Raw genomic sequence first — 21,275 nt, 5'->3', positions numbered from 1 at the left:
TGTAAATGGTTATTTTGAGGAGCTTGACGAATCAGTCTATAGAGATGGCATTAATAGACTGGAACACCGCTATGAGAAATGTATCAGCCTTGGAGGAGATTATGTTGAGAAATAAAAAAAAAAAATTTTTAAAAACCTTGTTTTTCTTGGTCAGGCCGGAAACTTATCAATCCACCCTCGTATATATGACGTTTGTTCTCTGGCAGAGGTATTATCGATTGTGTTATTTTCAGATTAATTTATTAAGAAGTCGGCAGAAAATTAGTTTTTATTGCCGATTCGCATGTCCTTAATGCTCAGATATCTAATGTTATTTACTAATATTCGTCATATAGTACATTCTTTATGAGACAAAAAAGGCGAAAAAGAAATGGTTATTCATACGAACCAACATGCAATATTACACGCAATATTGCAAAATTGAAAATTATATTGAGAAATTACTGAAGGAATAATTGGTGATTTTGTATATTCGATAGTTTCATACGTATTTTATGCTTTATTGAAGAAACGAAGAAAATTTTAGAGTTATTTGTAATATGCTATTTTAATTTTAGAATCAATTTACTATAGTAGCATTGGAATGTGGGACATAACAAATGATGTTTTTGTTATTTGGCCTTTATGATTACTAGTAATTTGTTACAGTTCAAAATTAGCACTATGATATATGTATAGAATTTCTGAATGTCTTTCTACAATAAACAAACATCAAGGGCGTCTAATTGGATATCGAAGACAGACTGAAATCACAGTGTTTACCATATCGGCTCCAACAATAATCGCCATATTTCGTATTTTACTAAAAATTTTCAATTTTTGTTTGAAAGCATCGGCTTTCGTGTACAGTAAAAGCTCTTTATTCGCGGGGTATACGTTCTATAAATATGCCGCGAAAACAGAAACCGTGGATATGGAATGGTAATAAGTATGGAATCATAAGGGATACGTTCTAAGGTTCCAAAATAAAACCAATATATTGAGAAATTCGCAATTAAAATTAATCGTTATAATCAGCTTTCGGCAAAAGTTTAAAAAATTTAGTGATTTTTTCTTGTATTTAATTTTAAAATTAATCCACTCGGTAACATCTTTTATAAAAGTCGCCTCGGCACGAGCCAACAGTACTCAAAAGATGTTGTTACGTTGAAAAATAATACTGAATCCTTTTCTACTCGGTTAGATTTTTTATAAAAGCCGCTTCGGCACGTACCAACTGTACATACTCTAAAAATGCCGATACTTTAAGGGGAATCAGATTACCGGTTCTAGATATCATGAGTTTAATGTTTGGAACAGAAGTTTGAAATTTTGTAATAAGGTAGATAAAGCTTTGTTCTAAAGTCTGTAGAAGGTCATTTTTTAATTTTTTGATTTCTATTGAAAATACGTGTCCTACAAGAAGCATCACTTTTAATCACTTGTAAAAGCTTTTAATGGTCATATTATTGAAAACCAAAAACGTACCGAGTTAGTGTGAACCATTGTCTATTACTATACAAAAAATCACATATTTATCTCGCAGCGTTAAATCACAATGTTTAGAACAGAAACCCACGTTTTCGGAAAAATTCACACTAGGCACGAACGGTCTATTGCGGTCAATCCCCTTAATAAATGACACCGAATCCTTTTCTGTGTACCGATTGCATTCGCGAATAATGAATTTTTTAGCCGCGGATACAGGAACAGGGTTGTAATTTTTTCACCCGCGAATAATGAAAACGCGAATAAGGAAACCGTGAATAAGGAACTTTTACTGTATTACTATGCACCTGCCTACCTACGTAGATATACAAAATATCCAAAATCGCCAACATTCCCAGTAGATATTAAAACGAAGAGTTTATAAATGCATATTTTTCGTTGTTAATATCTCGTAGATTTTTATAAAATAACAATCTGGATTTTTGAAGACAATTCCTTTAGAGCCATAACCCTCGTTAATTGTATTCATTTCGATACGGTTACAAGGTGGGAACGTTAAAAGATAATTTATGTTCCTTTTAATCGGCTTATTTATACGCACCATATACAAAAAATGAAGTATAATTTATCTTCAGTCGCGTTTGTTCGATAATCAGTTAATTCCTTTAAAAATATCTCGAAAAATAGATGAAGGGTACGATTAGAACTAGGCGGCCACACATGGGGCATTACAAAATGTCGGGCACCCACTTAGACAGATATATCTAATATCGTTATCTAATCGCACGGAATACCGTAACTTTTATGGAAATTATTTCAGAAAAAATTCTTTTTCTTTTTATCATCATCATAAGGTCCTAAGACTGGTTGGACACGCACCTCCACTCTTTCTTATCATGAGCTAATCTTTGCATTTCCTGAAAACTAGAACATCCCATGTCCTCAACACTAATCTACAGGGGCGGATCTACTTAAAGGCTTTTTGGGCTGCAGCCCAGGGCCCCGTGAATACAGAGGGCCCCCAACCTGAACTGAAAACAATAGACGATATTGTCAGTAATAAAAATTATCTAGAATTAAAAAAATCCGATCATAAGATTGACAACACTGCGATCAATCAACCCGTGTGCGCATCTATCAAACAGAATGGGGAATTCCCCGTCGCTTGTTTTCGGTCTGTGTATTCCGTGTATAATTGACAATACTTCCCTCTGCTTATCGCCCGACGCAATTTTGTTAGTTACGTTTTAGTGAATGAGTGCATTCAGTTAAAATTTTACTTACTGCAGTCTAAGACAGAGTCTTACACCTCTTGCGGTGAATTTTTTTGGGTAATTTATGAAAAGATATTTGTTGATGTTTTCCCAAACTGCTATACCATCTTAAAGATTTTGTTAACGTTGCCGATCACTAGCTGTGAAGCGGAGCGCTCTTTCTCCAGGATGTCGTATACAGAATACAAATACAGGACAACAATGTTGAACTATCGACTAAATCATTTAACAGTTCTTTCCATAAATTGCGATTTAACAAAGGACTTACAGTGCGATGACCAAATAAAGGAATTTGCAGCACAAAAATGCAGAAAGGTTACTTTATAATTTATATAACATGACCATTCATAGCCTGTCAATTTATTTTGCAATAAATAATGTTTTAATAAATAAATAAAATATTTTGTTGTCCTATTTTCTTCCTGTAGTTAACATATATTATATATATCTACATCACTACAGAAAACTGTTTTTTGACAAAATGGCAATTGGTTGGGTAATTAGGTAGGGCCCCTAAGCAGTATTAGCCCAGGGCCCCACAAATTCAAGATCCGCCCCTGACTCCTACTTCACCTTCTAGTGTGTATAACTAGCCCTTTATGCATGAGAAGGTGTCCTACCAACCTATTTCGCCTGTTTCCAATATCTACTTTCATACTCTTTCTAATACCTCTTCATTTTTAACCTTTTCTATCCACGGCATCCTCATCATTCTGCTACAACACCTTCGAACGCTTCTAACATTTTCTTTTCCACCGCGCCCACCGTCTACTTTTCGCAATTAGAGACGTGGAACGTTAAAACTGAGGTGTGTAATGTACTATCATGTTATGTACACTCTGTATGTCAAGTTTTGGCTTGTTACCACAGATAATTGCGTATTTCATTCGTAATTATTATGTAGTTCTTTCTTAATCTATTCTAAATATTTCCGAAGAAAGTTTCATTAAAGTACACAAGTAATATTTACTATTGTCGTAAGATAATGTCATTACCAAAATGATCAATAATTAATTTGTAAATAACTAACATCCGTTTAGTCCATTTCTCTTGTGAACAACAAACAATGAATTTTTCCTATAATTGTAATCAAAAATCTAAGTCATCAATCGACATAATAAAAACCCACGACCAGTTGTTGAAAGGAGTATTATTGTAGCAGTTATAGTTCGACAGTTGATAATTCAAATAAGTTTTATGTAATAAGTGTTCAATATAATATTAAAAAAACGTCCAAGTGGTTTTACTTCAAAATCTCCCATAACAGGTGCGTGTCTAACCAATTTTTGGACTAACCAATTTGTAATGATAACTCATCAAAAGCCATGTCCAAAGGAATGATTTTTCCCAAAAGGTTTGGATAGTCTAGTTTGTAAACGACAAAACATACCATTTTGGAATTTGCAAGTTAAGCCATTTTTAAAAACCGCCAGATCAAAAATTCACCAGACAATATTTACGCCACAATAACGTATAACTTGAAAACATAACTGACTAACTCTTACCGTTTCACTGTGACAGAGCCTTGCGACCTCGTTATTGACCTCTTATTAGGGTCACGTAGGCGTTGGACACGGAAACCTGAAAAAGAAAAGAATTATTACTATATTAAAGAACTAAGTATAAAGAAATACTGAATCACCTAATACACAACGACCTGTAATAGAACTTCCTAAGATTGAATTTAGCAAAGTTCGAGTTACCTAAACTTCTATAATGCAACGACGCTTGGGCTGGCTGAGTTACTAATTGATAAATTAATAATCAACGCACAGCCGAAACTATTAGGTCGATTTGGTGAACGCATGGAATATATTTTTTTATCTACGTCTATGTGAAAATATTTCCTGCTTATCTGCAAACAGTCCTATACTAATCGAACTCTCAAAATCTTTTGAATAAACCGTAGCACCAAAAATCCGCTGAAACTGTTAATCATTATAGTCCCAAATGATTTTCAACCTAAAACCGGAAACCAATCAACTCTTCCACTAAATGTACGAGGTCTATCCAAAACGCATTGCGAATTTTGTGTTTTTTCAAAAATTATTTATTCATGGATATCTATTTTGTTCCCTTCAAAGTAATCGCCACCAGATATTATACAGTTGTGCCAACGTTTTTTCCAATCCTCGAAGCACTTCAAAAAATTTGTGATCTTGTTCAGCTCCTCCTTCGATGCCGTCTTTATCTCTTCAATCGTTGCGTAGAGTCGTCCTTCCATGAACCTCTTCAGTTTGGAACAACAAAAAGTCACAGGGGGCCAGATCTGGAGAATACGGTGGCTGTGGCAGCATTAGTGTGTTGTTTTTGGCCAAAAATTCACGCAGAAGCAACGATGTGTCATCAAGGTGCAAAAGCCAATTTTTGTTCTAAGAACGGCGTATTATGTTCTTAGATTTTTTTTCATCACAATCGTAGCTCTTAAGTAATACGCGATATTTTGAATGTTTACCAATTTTTCACATATACTGCGGGCAAAGGAACAACCAATAACCGCTATCTTAAATATATAGTCCAGTTACGTGTCTTATGAAAATAACGAAACTTTAAGAATGAGAAATGTCATCAAAATCATGGCTGTTGAATTTATAAGCGGCAACAAGTACGGGCGAAGCCGCGACGGATAACCACTAGTTTTATATTGTAGCGAGCACCAGCGTGTTTGNATGTCGTATATAGAATACAAATACAGGACAACAATGTTGAACTATCGACTAAATCATTTAACAGTTCTTTTCATAAATTGCGATTTAACAAAGGACTTACAGTGCGATGACCAAATAAAGGAATTTGCAGCACAAAAATGCAGAAAGGTTACTTTATAATTTATATAACATGACCATTCATAGCCTGTCAATTTATTTTGCGATAAATAATGTTTTAATAAATAAATAAAATATTTTGTTGTCCTATTTTCTTCCTGTACTTAACATATATTATATATATATATACATCACTACAGAAAACTGTTTTTTGTTGGTTGGGTAATTAGGTAGGGCCCCTAACCAGTATTAGCCCAGGGCCCCACAAATTCAAGATCTGCCCCTGCTAATCTAATCTAGGTTCTACTCCTCTTTCTGCCTCTAATATGTCTCTGACTATAGCCCTTCATGCCTGAGGAGGTGCCCTACCCACTTATTTCTTATTAACTTCTATATAGTCCTCTGTTCTCCTATTCTTTCTAGTGCCTCTTCATTTATAACTTTCAGGAAGTGAATTAATTTAGCAATCGCTTTACATATTCGTCAAGAGAAGAAGTTATCGATTTTACAATATAAGAATTATATGCTATTAAGACCGTCTGTCGAAGTGTTTATTTGCGTAATTGCCTTTCACATGGTTGGGACAGTTCAATCAGACATTGCTTATTAGCTTCTGTATTACTCATTGGTTAGTTATTATTGACTGTTATGTAAATGTTGTAATTTCCTACTGGCGCTGAAGGGATCTTTGAAGGCAGCAGACACCACCCGGGAATTTGTCCTCGATTGCGTTCAAGGATTGCGACTGAAATGCGTCAATCAGACAAGCAGTTAAATTTATCCTTTGAAATAGGCCATCTGAGAATCAGTACGGGGGTTTCCCTGATAGTGTTTCAGTGAGATGTTTTCTTCAGTTTTAAACATTGTCGATTTTGACTGATAAATAATCAAAACACTTTTTCAGGCTGGCGTGGTAGTCGATATGATCAATAATAGGTATTCATAAGGATGGTGACACTAGGGTTTGTCCCCGGCCTAAAATAGTAAAACACATTTTTTTTGCAAAATTCGTTTTTTTTATTCAACATAATTCCCTTCAAGGGTGATACACTGATTATAGCGATCCTCCAACTTTTCGATACCATTTTTGTAGTACGATTTGTCCTTTGCTTCAAAATAGGCCTCAGTTTCGGCGATCACCTCTTCATTCGACGAAAATTTTTTCCCAACGAGCATTCTTTTGAGATCTGAGAACAGGAAGTAGTCGCTGGGGGCCAGATCTGGAGAATACGGTGGATGCGGAAGCAATTCGAAGCCCAATTCATGAATTTTTGCCATCGTTTTCACTGACTTGTGAGACGGTGCATTGTCTTGGTGAAGCAGGACTTTCTTTTTCTGCAAATGCGGTCGTTTCTCGGCGATTTCGTCCTTCAAACGGTCCAATAACGCTATGTAATAGTCGCTGTTGATGGTCCTTCCTTTTTCAAGGTAGTCAATGAAAATTATTCCACGCGCATCCCAAAATACAGACGCCATAACCTTGCCAGCCGACTGTTGCGTTTTTGCACGCTTTGGAGCGGGTTCATCGTGTGCAGTCCACTCCGATGACTGTCGATTGGACTTCGGAGTGAAATGATGGAGCCATGTTTCATCCATTGTCACATATCGACGCAAAAACTCGGGTTTATTACGCGTGATCATCTTCAAACACTGCTCTGAATCATCAACTCGTCGTTGTTTTTGGTCAAAAGTGAGCTCGCGCGGCACCCACTTTGCACAGAGCTTTCTCATACCCAAATATTCGTGAATGATGTGATGTATACGTTCCGTTGATATCTGTAGAGTGTCTGCTATTTCATTCAATTTCAATTTACGGTCATTCAAAATCATTTTGTGGATTTTTTTAATGTTTTCGTCCGTAACAGCCTCTTTTGGGCGTCCACTGCGTTCACCGTCTTCGGTGCTCATTTCACCACGTCTAAACTTAGCATACCAATCCTTGATGGTTGATTTTCCTGGGGCAGTGTCCGGAAATTCGTTATCAAGCCAAGTTTTTGCTTCAACTGTATTTTTTCCCTTCAAAAAGCAATATTTTATCAACACGCGAAATTCCTTTTTATCCATTTTTTTCACAATAACAAAAGTTGCTTCACTAAAAATGCTATAATTCACAAACTAATGATCCGACAGCCGTCAAATTTATAGACGCGTCTTTTGAAGGTTAGGACTAAGTGAAAATCATATGGATTTAGTTCTGGTGCCGCCATCTATGTGTCAGGCCGGGGACTTTTCAATTGACCCTAGTACTTTACTTACTTACTTTAAGTCCACCGGTGCTATACTTCAACGAACCTTTATGTAATGTATGAGGTCGCTTCAAAAAATATCGCGAATTTTGTATTTTTTTAACAATTATTTTTTATTCATCAATATCAAATTTTGTCCCCTTCAAGGTAATCCCCACCAGATATTTTACATTTGTCCCAATGTTTTTTCCAATCCTTAAAGCACTTCAAAAAATAATTTTTTGTTATATTGTTCGGCTCCTCCTTCGATGTCGTCTTTATCTCCTCAATCTTAGCGTAGCGTCGTCGTTTTGTGGACCCCTTCAGTTTCAGGAATAAGTCATAGGGCGTAGGATGTGGGGAATACGGTGACTGCGGCATTATTAGTGTGTTGTTTTTGGCCAAAAATTCGCGTAAAAGCAACGACGTGTGAGCAGGGTCGTTATCAATTTTTGTTCTTCCACAAATCCGGGCGTTTCTGGCGGATTACTTCTCGCAAATTACGCATAACTTGCAGGTAATATTCCTTGTTGACCGTTCTACTTTGTGGCAAGAACTAATGTTGCACCATGCCCCTGCAATCGAAGAAAACTGTAAGCAACACCTTCACATTCGACCTAACTTAGAGCGCTTTTTCCGGTCTTGGCTCGTGCGGCATTTTGCATTAGGATGATTGAGCTTTGGTTTCGACGTTATAACCATAAACCCATGATTCGTCACCAGTAATGACTCTATGGAGCAAATTTGGGTCGTCGTGGACATAGTTCAACAGCTCCTTAACAATGTTAATGCGATGCTGTTTGAGCAATTTTGATACGAATTTTGCTGCGACCAGTCTCTTTCCCAAATCATTGGTAACAATCGGATGGCAGGAGCCAATCGATATACTTAGGTCCTCAGCATCTTCTCTAACGGTGATTCGAAGATTGGCCAATACTATTTTCTTCCTTCGTCAATATTTTCGTCTGTTGTTGATGTGCTCGAGCGTCCGGCACCCTCCTCGTCGTTCACATGTTCTCGGCCCTCTGAGAACATTTTGTACCATCGATAAACGTTGCTTCGGTCCAAGGTACCTTTACCATATACCACAGTCAATATTCGGAATGCATCCAAGCACTTAATTTTGGTTTTTAACACAAAATTTGATCCTTTTTTTAGAATAGTCAAAAATCGAAGACAAGCCAAACGTACCACCAAAGCAGCTGTTAAAATTTAACTGAACATTCTACCTGGCCGAACTTGTCGGCATAAGTGAGAGACACAAAAAAATCGAAAATCGGGAATTCAAAATTCGCGATACTTTTTGAACAGAGCTCGTATATCTATAGACACTAATTCATATTCAGTAGTGAAGACAAATATTTTGTCTTAGTATTGACTTATCATCTAAGAGGAACTCCACCTCATTGCATTTCTTTCTCATTCAGTTACTAATTACCGTGATGTTTTAACGTAATGAACTTGAAACTGTGGAGACTGTTCTGTAAAGACTATACATACAATAGTCCCACTGTTTTTGGAACGATACCGCATTTAACTTTTGCAAAATACTACCAATTTCACATTGAATGGTTAATATATTATACATAATATGTACATGAGTGTAAAAAACTCATGCAAACCTTGTTTAATTATAAATTTTTATTATTTTATTAGATTCATAGAATTTGAAACATTAGCGCTATTTTGTCCTTTCGTTGGCACAGGCACTTGGCAATTCAATATATTCCGTATCTACAATTTTAAAGGTAGAAATTTACATTCAAAATGCGTGATAAACTGGTGAAAATTCATAACTTTTAAAAATAATATAAAACTCGTAATGGTTTGATATTTAAAATGGTCCAATGATTTGTACACCGTATTGCTTTAAGTCTCTGAACCATTTCATTATAATGTTTCTCGAGGGTATTTGAATAAAACTGCAATCTTCTTTTGGACATTGTTGAATTACAAAGAATATGAATTATTTCTCTTTTTTATTACTTCAAAGAGGTTCATTTCAACTGTTTAATAATTAAAATGTCGGAGATGAAAGAAACTTTGTATACTCGTCCCTAAAACCAGGGAAAAATATCTTACTTTCGATAGCGGCAGCTTTTTTCCTTCCTATAAGGTGTTGCTAACCTCGCCTTCCGAAATTGACCCAAATAGTAATAGTGTTTCTCACCAATCACCGAATGTGTGATCGATACGTATTTTTTAAGCAGTTATTGCTATTGTTTTTATAATTTTACAATGTTAATTTTTATTCAGTTACTATAAAGTATAAATATATTTTTATACCACAAATGCTAGAAAAATCCAGTAAATGTTGTTGGTGTATTTTTTACTACAGTTTTACTCTTGTTTTTGTGATCAGAAAATCCTTCAATCTTTCCGTAAAAATATGACATAAAGACTCCTTTTGTATTACATTTTAGTTCATAAATTGAACGTTATGTTTGCATTAATGTATTAAGTTAATTGTACAACGGCTTTTTAGGCTACATATACATACAACTGTATCTAAGCCTTTCGAGGCGCCATCGTTACTTACTGCTCCTGATAACATTTCACGTGAACTTTAGAAATAAAACAGCATCATTACAACACATCATTTTTAAACAGCAAGGTTGAGGAACGATTTTTTAAACTTAATCGCCCTATAACGTATATTTTTTATAAGTTTACTGGTAAAACGAAACGGTAAATTAGATTAGCAATTCGGTTTAGGATTTTCGAAAAAACATATCTAAGTTTTACGTTATTCTGAAAAATATCTTGTTCTTCTATTTTATGGGGGTTGATAATAATAAGAAGTATAAAAAGGTCCTTGACCAATTCCATAAAGTAAATTAAAATTTTATTTTCAGAAAAAATTGTGTTTTTTGGTGACATCATATTGGATCATTTTGTAACGCGTTAGATATTTAATAAATGCAAGTATATCTAATTAAACATTCTATTAAACGTTATATTCCTTTACTTTGACACCACTTTTAAACGACAGATTTTAATTCAAAGACACTTTGCCTTCCAAACGCTTGGAACGCCTAAAATTAAATTCTTGGAAATCCTCTTTTGTGAAAGACATTGTAGTTTAATTTCACTATTCCGCCTTCTTTGCAGACCTTGCTGCCACTATTCTTCGTTACATAAAGGGTTCTGTTGGAAAATCTGCCCTTCCAGCTAGATACCAAAGTATTTCTTCATTTGTTTTGAAAAAGCATTCTTCCGTTTAGATGTTTAAATGTTTGACTTTGAAGCATCACCATTACTCATCGTCAATGCTCTGTTACCATTTAAGCAATTTTATCAGATCATTTGATCACCAGTGCTTATGACAGGTAAAAACGTTAATGTAACTGTGGTGTATGTAAATATAAAAGCCGCAATTCTTCCCTGTTCAACAACAACCCATATCCTTAACTATTTGCGAACAGTAATCTAATCTAGGTCTGCCTCTATTCCTCGTAACTCCTGTTCCTGCGTCTAATATGTCTCTGACTAGACCTTGATGAACCTATCTCGCCCATTTCTTATTGACTTCCATAGAATCCCCTGTTCTGCTATTCTTTCTAATACCTCTTCATTTCTAACCTTCTCTGTCCACAGTATCCTCATCATTCGCCTGTAACACCACATTTCAAACGCTTCTAACCTTTTCTTTTCCGTCGCGCCCATCGTACATGTTTCGCACCCATACAACGCCGCGCTCCAAACATACACCTTTAACAACCTTTTTCGAATTTCTAAATTAACCATTCGCGAGCATGGAAGTGACTTCTTTTTATTGAAGGCCACTCGACCCTACGCTATCCTCTGCTTTATATCCCTACTACTCCTTCCGTCCTGTCTTATCTAACTTCCTAGATACCTTCTTCTAATTTTTCGTCTCCTATCTTTATATTCGCTCTTTCCCTACTTTTTCTTCTCTTACATACCAGTATTTTACTTACATATTTGTATATTACTTATATTTTTTCACACAGTACTGTATTGTCAGTACCGCATCTATTTTATTTAAAGCTATCTCTAACTCTTCCTTCCTAGTTGCTAATACTGCTATATCATCTGCAAATTTAAGCATACTAATCTATTGCCCCTGTATATCTATCCCTACAGTTGTACTATCTTTACGTCTTCGATGTATAGATTAAAAAGTAGCGGTGACAGTGTGCATTCCTGTCTGATTCCCTGCCTAATGTTCCTTACTTTTTCTTACTGTTTTTTTTTTATATGTATGTAGGATCGCAGTCGTTATCGAATCTAAATCGAAGTAAGTAATTACTTTAATGGATTTGTGTGTTTCTTTTTAACATTTTAAGTAGATACACAGTTTATGTATGCTCCCACGCGCTGACAATACAACTTATTACGCATAACCCGATCGCTCCTTCCTCATTGGGCTATTTGTGATTGTACGGAGGTACAATAAAATTCGGTAAAAATAAATTAGCCCGGCTTGTCGTCAGACGACATCGACATGTGACAGGCTGCCATCGGGAAACTCTCTAAATAGGTAGTTTTAAATTCGAAGTTTTCTGCTGTAGGCGTTCGACATGCTCAACACGACTAATTCATTTATCAATTATTTTCCAAAACATGTTGTTACATATATGGGCCATGTCACGGTTTCGGAAATGGCAATCGCAATCGGATTAATGAACTTTATTAATTAATTATATAGACTTTATTGAAACATAAAATTATTTTGCTAGAGATAGCTTTAAATAAAATGGAAGCGGTACTGACAGATCAGTACTGTATGCAAATAAATAAAAGTAACACTAAAATACTGGTATGCAACGGAAGAAAAAGTAGGGAAAGAGCGAATATAAAGATAGGAGATGAAAGATTAGAAGAAGTGGCTGATTTTAGATACCTAGGAAGTCAGATAAGTGAGGATGGAAGGAGTAGTAGGGATATACGAGGGTGGATTGATAAGTTTCCGGCCTGACCAAGAAAAACAAGGTTTTTAAAAATTTTTTTTTTTTATTTCTCAACATAATCTCCTCCAAGGCTGATACATTTCTCATAGCGGTGTTCCAGTCTATTAATGCCATCTCTATAGACTGATTCGTCAAGCTCCTCAAAATAACCATTTACAGCTTCGATTACTTCTTCATTGTCCGCAAATCTCTTACCGCCAAGCCATTTTTTGAGATTAGGGAACAGAAAATAGTCACTCGGGGCTAGGTCTGGAGAGTAAGGAGGGTGCGGCATCAATTCAAACTTTAGATCGTTGATTTTAGCCGTCGCAACGATTGACGTGTGCGCTGGTGCGTTATCGTGATGAAACAAGATTTTTTTCTTCGCCAGATGAGGTCGTTTAATTTTCACCTCGTGGCTCAAACGTTGCAATAAGTCTGCGTAGTATTGACCAGTGATAGTATTACCCTTTGCAAGGTAATCAATGTATATAATACCTCTTGCATCCCAAAAAACAGTAGCCATAACCTTGTTCGCCGAAAAAATTGTTTTTGCCTTCTTTGGAGTTGGTTCCCCTGGTCCAATCCACTGTTTAGACTGTTCTTTGGTTTCAGGAGTGTAGTGGTGGACCCACGTTTCGTCAACGGTTACGAATCGACGCAAAAATTCGCTTGGATTACGCTTATACAATGACAAATTTGCGGTAGAAATGTTTTTTCGAATCAATTTTTGGTCGACTGTTAGCAAACGCGGCACCCATCTTGCACAGAGCTTTTCCATATGCAAATGTTGGTGCAAAATATGTTGCACACGTTCATATGACATCTTACAGGTCTCAGCTATCTCACGCACTTTCAATCTGCGGTCTCCCAGCACTATTTGATGAATTTTTTCGATCATATCTGGAGTTGTGACCTCAACGGGGCGTCCTGAGCGAGGCCCATCAGAGGTGCTCACACGACCCTTTTTAAACTCGGAAACCCACTGCTTAACGGTTGAATATGACGGGGAGGATGTCCCCAGTGTTGAGTCCATCTCTTTTTTAATTTCCTTCGGCGTTAACCCCTTCAAATAAAAGTATTTGATGACAGCACGATTTTCCTGCTTTTCCATTTTTACGAAAACCACAGAGGCGTCTTGTTCAGCGTGCTGTCAAACCTACACTAGCAAGGAGATCGGGCTGAAACTATAGCTACAAGCTATCCAAGGATGGTACTATAGAATGTCACCTCAAGGTAGGCCTAGTGGCGTCATCTCTTGGTTAGGCCGGAAACTTATCAATCCACCCTCGTAAAGCAGAGGATAGCGCAGAGTCGTGTCGCCTTTAATAAAAAGAAGTCACTTCTATGCTCGCGAACCGTTAATTTAGAAATTCGAAAAAGGTTGTTAAAGGTGTATGTTTGGAGCACGGCGTTGTACGGGTGCGAAACATGCTCAGTGGGAGCGGCGGAAAAGAAAAGGTTAGAAGCGTTCGAAATGTGGTGTTATAGGCGGATGATAAGGATAACGTGGGTAGAAAAGGTTAGAAATGAAGAGGTATTGGAAAGAATAGGAGAACAGAAGACTCTATGGAAGTCAATAAAAAATAGGCGAGATAGGTTGGTAGGACACCTTCTCAGGCATGAAGGTCTAGTCAGAGGCAGAAACAGGAGTTAGGAGGGGTAGAGGTAGGCCTAGATTAGATTACTCTTCGCAAATAGTTAAGGATAGGGGTTGCTTTAGCTTTAGGGAAATGCGAAGATTGGCGCAGGATAGGAAAGAGTGGAGGTACGTGTCCAACCAGTCTTAGGACTGATAACCTTATGATGATGATGATAGTTTTTACTCGTATTAATATCTATCTGTTCTCCCCTCTTCCCCACTACCTTTATTTCCTCCTCTGTCACCATCCTAAAAGCAAAAATGACCCCCAGTTGGCTCTGCTTACACCCTTCCTCATATTTGCCAATACGTAGCATTTTCCCATCACAAGTTGGAGACATTCTTCCTCCCTGCCGCATATTCTACACCGTTTGTCCTCTTCGTTTTTCAATATTTACATCCCCTACACTCATTCTCTCTCCTAAATTTTGCTACAATGCTTATTTCCCTCCCTCCTTCTAAATACCTTGGCACCCAATCCCATTTCCAGTCCCGCATATCATGACACCTCTTTCTTCCTTAAATTCTTTCCCCATATCATTTTTTGCATATGTTCCCTATCATTTCCCTTATATCTATCGCTTCCTTCAACCGCTCCCTCGCCCGCTCCTAATTAATTTTTAATCTCTTCAAACATCCCTCCCTCTCTCGTATCTACTTTTCGTCCCTGTTTCCAATACCTTTTTCTTCCATTATATTTCCTTCTTGATATCCTAATACCTTTTGTCCCTTCTTCCACATACGATCGTATTTAATATGAGTATCATTAAAGGGTTCGAAAAATATCAATAAATATTTAGTTTGTTCGCATGATTATTAAGTAAAAATAGCACCCTAGAAAAAAATCAAGACCATCAGGTTTCGTACTAATTCTAAAAAAGGATTCTTTTCCATTCTTGCTTACAACATACTAACTTATGTGTCAAGAATATTTGCCTTTCTTAACAAAACGTCATCTTTCTTATGTAATGCCATCTTTTTTAAGTTGTTCGTTGTGAGTGTTTTAATCGTTGGTATTTCTAGTAAAAGGTGCAGTTCATTAAAACAATAATAAAATGCAATTGGTACCCGGTCTGTAATGCATGTAGGTACCTGTCGAACATTAAAATGACTTTCACAAATGACTGATTATGAGAAAAATTATATTCCTGGTGTTGCACAAATACAATCAATCACGAAATCTTTAGAATCACGTCATTAACCCATATTCTGACACATTCTGCACGGCTTGATTGAAAATTTTCATGATAAGTCATTGTTAATTATCACATACTATTACTGCTACATATCATACCAAATTTATTTCATTTTTACATAACAATAAAACAGGCGCAATAGCTCAAGTAAATGATGCTTTCTTTATTTTAAATTAACTTAAGAATGATTGCGTTTATTGATAGAGCATTTAACATTCAAATTTTACCATTTTTTCTAAGATATTCAATAAACTATTCTACTAAAAGCTTCGAGAACTCTCTGCTTTTTCACTATGAACAACTGATCAAGATGTTTTCAATAAAGAAATTTAAAGTCGCCATGAAACTAAAGATTCAATATTCTTCAAACGTTGGAATTCCTTCATTTCCTTCATGTCATCTTGCCACTGTTACCTTTTCCTTGCCATATAATGACTTCTTTACAACAAAAAGTTATTTATAGGGATAGGTAATTTATTTATCTGAAGATACGTTGTTATAGCTGTTTGTGAAACGTTAACGGTGGGCGTAGATACTAAAATACTTTCTTAAATGGGAAGGGTTAGTTAAGGACATGTTACTAGTATCTGAAAGTTAAGAGGGCAGAGGTAGACCTAGATTAGACTACCGTTCACACATAGTTAAGGGTGTGGGATGTTCATAGGTTTAGGGAAATGCGAAGATTGATTCAAAATACGAAAAGGTATAGATGCCTGATGTTCAATCAACCTTCGGACGGAAGACCTCATAATGATGAATTTAGTCGAATTGTTTTAATTTTCACCCTGTTATACCATAGTTAGCCGAATGTTTTCAATTTTAACCCGCTTAGTCCACATTTAGCAGAATGTTTAAATTCTCAACCGCTTCGTCCACATTTAGCCGAATTTTTCACCCAGTTAGTCTATATCTAGCCAATTGCTTTCAATTTTCACTTAGTTAGTCCACATTTAGCAGAATGTTTTCAATTTTAACCCGCTTAGTCCACATTTAGTAGAATGTTTTAAAATTTCACGCGGTTAGTTCACATTTAACCGAAGTTTTCACCCAGTTAGTTTATAAATATACATACAATGTAGAAATCTTCCCGAAGGGAGTTAGTTTTAATATGAAGTATTCTCAATTTTTACCCACTACAAACTACCTCAAATTAATGAGGGAAAAATTATTGCTGTTGACACACCCCCGCCGGGAATCGAACCCGGGCTCTGGCTATACGCGCCAATGCTCTGGCGAGTTTATATTTAGCCAATTGCTTTCAGTTTTCAAAATTCCTTTAAATCAATATCAATAATTAATCAACTTATTTAGTATTCGCCAAGTTATTTACTATTACTGATTTTGAACTAAACAAAAGCGTTTGTGCGTTATTTCCTTTACAATTTTCATTTATTATTGTTATTGTTTGGACACGAATCCGTAGTGTGTTTGTACGTTTATTAACGCTATTGTACAAGAGGTTATTGGGATTCTTGCTGGTCACATATTATCAGTTTAATTTACATAAACTCCCGATATCGGGGCACAATGTCTAACTAGCTATACGGTAAACATGGCAGATAAACAAAATAACTACAACACAAGTGGAATGAAATGTATCGGATTGATATAGGAAACTATTTCCTATATTGCCAGAAATTAGTCGTTAGTAACAAAACAAACAAGATAATCCAATATGCGTATATAATTATAAATATTTAATCCGACTTAGGTTTTTCGTATAATAATTTTCAAACAAAGTTTTAACATTGTCAATGAGTTACTATGATATTATTACTTACACATTTAATGCATTATTTCCTAGTTTCGTTTTGGATTTAAAGCATTGTCATTAATTATTTATCTCTGTATGTGTTGTGTCAAGCACCATGAGCGATTTCGAAAATTAGTAGATTGTTAACAAAAACAAATATCGATGAGAAAGTTAAACAAGACATGCTTCAATCAATATTAAACTGTTGATAAGACATACAATTGAGTTTTATTAGGAAATTGTGGAGTAAACGGTAGTCTAATTTAGACCTTCCTCTACCTCTATTTACTCCCGTTTCTGCTTCCAGTACGTTTCAATCCTTTATGTCAAGTTAGTAAGCTACTGTATAGTTATCAATATGTGTAACGTGAAAGCTTTGTGATACCTATAACTGTACAGCATTGATTTTACAGTACTAGTACATTTAATTATTATTTTCATGCACAAATACAGATCGGAAATAGTTATTAATTTTATCATTACTGGGTAGGTTTTTAAATTTATATGCAGGAGTACTCACCAAAAGCAAAAGCAAAACTGATTAGTTTAAATTATGTAAAACCTCATTTCAAGGGGATTCCCAGAGATACTTATTTATTTAATCATACGTGCAGGACATGTTTTTTTCGCATGCTTTTTAAAAATTGACAAGTAATTATACAAAATAACACTATTTCCGTAACTACAAGGTACTGCGTCATCCGTTTCGCGTAAAATAAAATATTTTTTGGTTTCGTTGTTGAAAAAGGTACCAAAACAATTTATATGCGTCGGTTATTCCAGAAATTCTCGCATCTGATACTGGATACTGGGTTTTAACGCTTTTTTTATATTGTACCCACTGCTCTGTTGTTATTGTTATTATATTGTTGTAAATATTTAAAGTATTAATCACCAAATTTACATAAAATATGATTAATCTAAAATTGATAGGCAATTTTAATCTTCTACAGCAATAAATTTTGATATGGAACAACCGTTTTTGAATACATTAATTACAATGTTCATATTTACATTTTTAACGATTTCTTTACAAACATATGGTAAAAGCGTAGAAAATAACTTTCATTTTTTTTGAGTTGTGAAGTTATACTTATGTTTCTTTTATTTTTTTTGATGTGTACGATGCAAAAAAATTTCGTTTCCTAGAAAGGATTATTCGAATTAAAAAAAAGAAGTTATTTCTTCATATATACACCCTGTATAACTCGCAGATTTTATAAATTATTCAGTTACAATCACAATGCTTAGTTGATTAATAAATAGCTATTTTTGATTAAAAAAATTGGCCACCTATACATTAGCAAACACTTTAATATTTCAAGTCAGTACATTTAGCGGTTTTGACACATTTTATTATGATTTTATATTCTCATAGGAATTTCTGCGTTTATATGTTCTTTAACTGCACTTAAATCACAAATGTGAGATAACTTCTGTATAAGATCATCACTAATAAACTATCTATAGCCGATAGCGATAAGTTTATGACCGAAAAAGTCCGTTCGACGTAATTTAGAAGTTAAAAAGGAATCGATAACTAAAATTTAGTCATAATACGTTTCGGTTTTAAAACTAAGATTTCTGTTAAGTCTGATCATATTAGCTTTTGTTTTTTTTATCTTTAAGGTAATTAATTAGACCACATTACGTATGTTCTATCCGGCACATTGACGTCACAATATTTACTAACAATAATTAATAAATGTCACGTATTGACCTACAAGGTCTTTATGATTTCTAAAAGTTTTTTGTAATCGCAAAATTTGCTTTATTATTAAACATAGGTATAATTTAATACATTTCAAAAGAGTTATTTGTTAAATACACCTGTAAATTATTTATATTTTTGTTTTAAAGGTTTTATTGGATGTATGTTATCTAAATCATGTTGTGTATTCATCTTTACGCGAAAGGATTACGAAAACTTAACAACTTACTCTCGTGCTCCCCAATTAACTCATTAGTTTCCTCCTTAACTTGTGGAAATTGTTGGCTAGTTTCGGTGGTCACGTCTCTTCTAAATGTGGACCTTTTTTCTCTTGCCATCGTGCATAGTCGAAAAATCAGTCACAAATCACAAGCATTTCTCATCACAAAATCGTGTCGTTACCGGGAAAGCTCCGAGCACTTTTCATATGAGGGCGCGAAAGCTACTGCTAAAGCACGACCGGAACGACTATGAAAGCTACCTTCCCCTTCCAGCTTTACAAAGAACAACTGCCTAAAACATCTTCTCGCTGCTAGTGACAACGCGGCCTACTGTTCTACGTTATCTCCTCCTCGATACGACGTTTTCATAAATAAGAGACTTTTTATATTAAATCAGAGAGCGGCCGCAATCTCTGCTCTCTGTTGTCCGTGCATTCGTGATGTGCACGACGAGACCGCGTATCGAAAACAGTTATTGGACCGAGGACGATTATAATAAATAACGCAAAACAGATGAGAATAGTTTCGTGGAAAACGATGCGATACATCTATTCCACAAGTGCCAACCAAGGAGACCGCGGCCTTGAAGGAAACCGAACATTTACCTACAATAACGTCTTCGAGATTAATGTTCGAGAAGAATTATCGTTTTTTGTTTTTACTTTACTTTCACTTCATTAGTGTTGTCTTTTCCTACCGTATAAACTTATAATCCTAACCTAACCGATCTCAAAAGATATATCAGTTCCTTCCTATCCCTAAACTGATCTTCCCCAAAAATTACAATATCATCACTATATCTGATGTACCAGATGTGCTGCAATAAAATCATCTGGATAAGCGTAGTTCCGCCAATGTTTTTTAACCAAGTTTTCAGGATGGACTTGTACTAATATAAAGTCAGTTTTGACTAAAGAAATTTATGTAGATATCAGAACCTAAAATAGCTGCTAGAGGACACCAAAATTTGGAAAAATTGATATTTCCCAATCATAGGTTTTGCTACTTAAATTCCTGTGGCCAAAGCTGACTTTGTATTAATCCACCCTGAAAGGTAGGATAGTATTGGTAGGTCTACATTACACCAAATAGTCAAGAGTCATACTTCCATGACATCTACTTATAATGGTACAGAAAAATGTCCTTTTCCGACTTCATGCAAAATTGCACGCATCGATTTTCAATATATTCTAGAGCATTTATGTATGTACAGTGTACCACAGTACCACCATGGACAATCGATTGATCCCATTTCAAACCTTCGCCCATCCACAATTGCTTGTGGGGTCTTGCCCTTGGACCTTACTTAATTTAATTTAGAAGAGATTTTTTACTTAAAATTTAAATTTAAGTTAGATTCCTGACCGTTACTATTAAATTATATAGTTTTTTCCAGGGTGGCGGTCAAATAATTACACAACTATATGTTGTTGTTGTTCACAACTATATGTTGACGGTGTGTAATTATTTGACCGCAACCCTGGAAAAAAACTACTATACATAATTAAAATTTAAATTCTTCCAATACACTAGAACTACTGATGAAAGTTCGAGGTAGCGTAAGTTAAGGAAATTTAGTTTTTTTTGTTTTCGTGGAAAAGGAAAAATCTTCAAAAGTCGCCCGTACGACTGGGTAGTGTCGGATTCCCGAGGATATTAGGATATTACTTTCCAAACGTTTACGACTTTTCTATTTCAACTGGCATTTTTCTTCACTTCACCAAATCAACCAAAATATAATATTTTATTAAGGCATTAGTTATAACTACTAACGTTGTAACTTGTTTCAATCAAAAGTTATTAGCGATTGAAAGACTTTAATGCATTCCAATCGAGGTGAAATGGTGACAAAGTTGCAAAGACGAAAGCCGTTCAATAAATCATTTCTTCACTCATGTTAATAGTGTTATGCTAAAAGGTAAGTAAATGTAATTTGATTTGCTTTTATCGCTACAAAGACACGAATGACCCTTTTGATTCTTTATTAGATTTGCTCCATTTTGCATGGAAAGTAAAAGGATAAATTCTTTACGCGCTCAACGCATCTCCCAAAAGCAAGTCGAATTTCCCTCTTACCTAAACTGTCTAGCGACAGCAACCCTTTCTCCTATTTACTCGACTGACATGGTGTCAGACTTAAGTTTTAC

The 21,275-nt window shown here is 35.4% G+C and overlaps 1 protein-coding gene across 1 annotated transcript in view; it reads right to left on the bottom strand.

Moving 5' to 3' along the window:
* Positions 1-19,596, bottom strand: part of LOC108742530 (tyrosine-protein kinase transmembrane receptor Ror-like) — a 48,618-nt gene extending 29,022 nt beyond the window's left edge. Inside the window, exon 1 of the mRNA XM_018477772.2 lies at positions 19,137-19,596. Within this exon, the coding sequence (XP_018333274.1) occupies positions 19,137-19,245 (109 nt within the window). The 5' untranslated portion in view covers positions 19,246-19,596. The remainder of the gene's footprint in view (positions 1-19,136) is intronic.
* Between the last annotated feature and the right edge of the window lie 1,679 nt (positions 19,597-21,275).

Source organism: Agrilus planipennis, unplaced genomic scaffold, assembly GCF_000699045.2.
Source record: "Agrilus planipennis isolate EAB-ADULT unplaced genomic scaffold, Apla_2.0 scaffold344, whole genome shotgun sequence".
Taxonomy (NCBI): domain Eukaryota; kingdom Metazoa; phylum Arthropoda; class Insecta; order Coleoptera; family Buprestidae; genus Agrilus; species Agrilus planipennis.
This window is presented reverse-complemented; position numbering and strand designations above follow the sequence as displayed.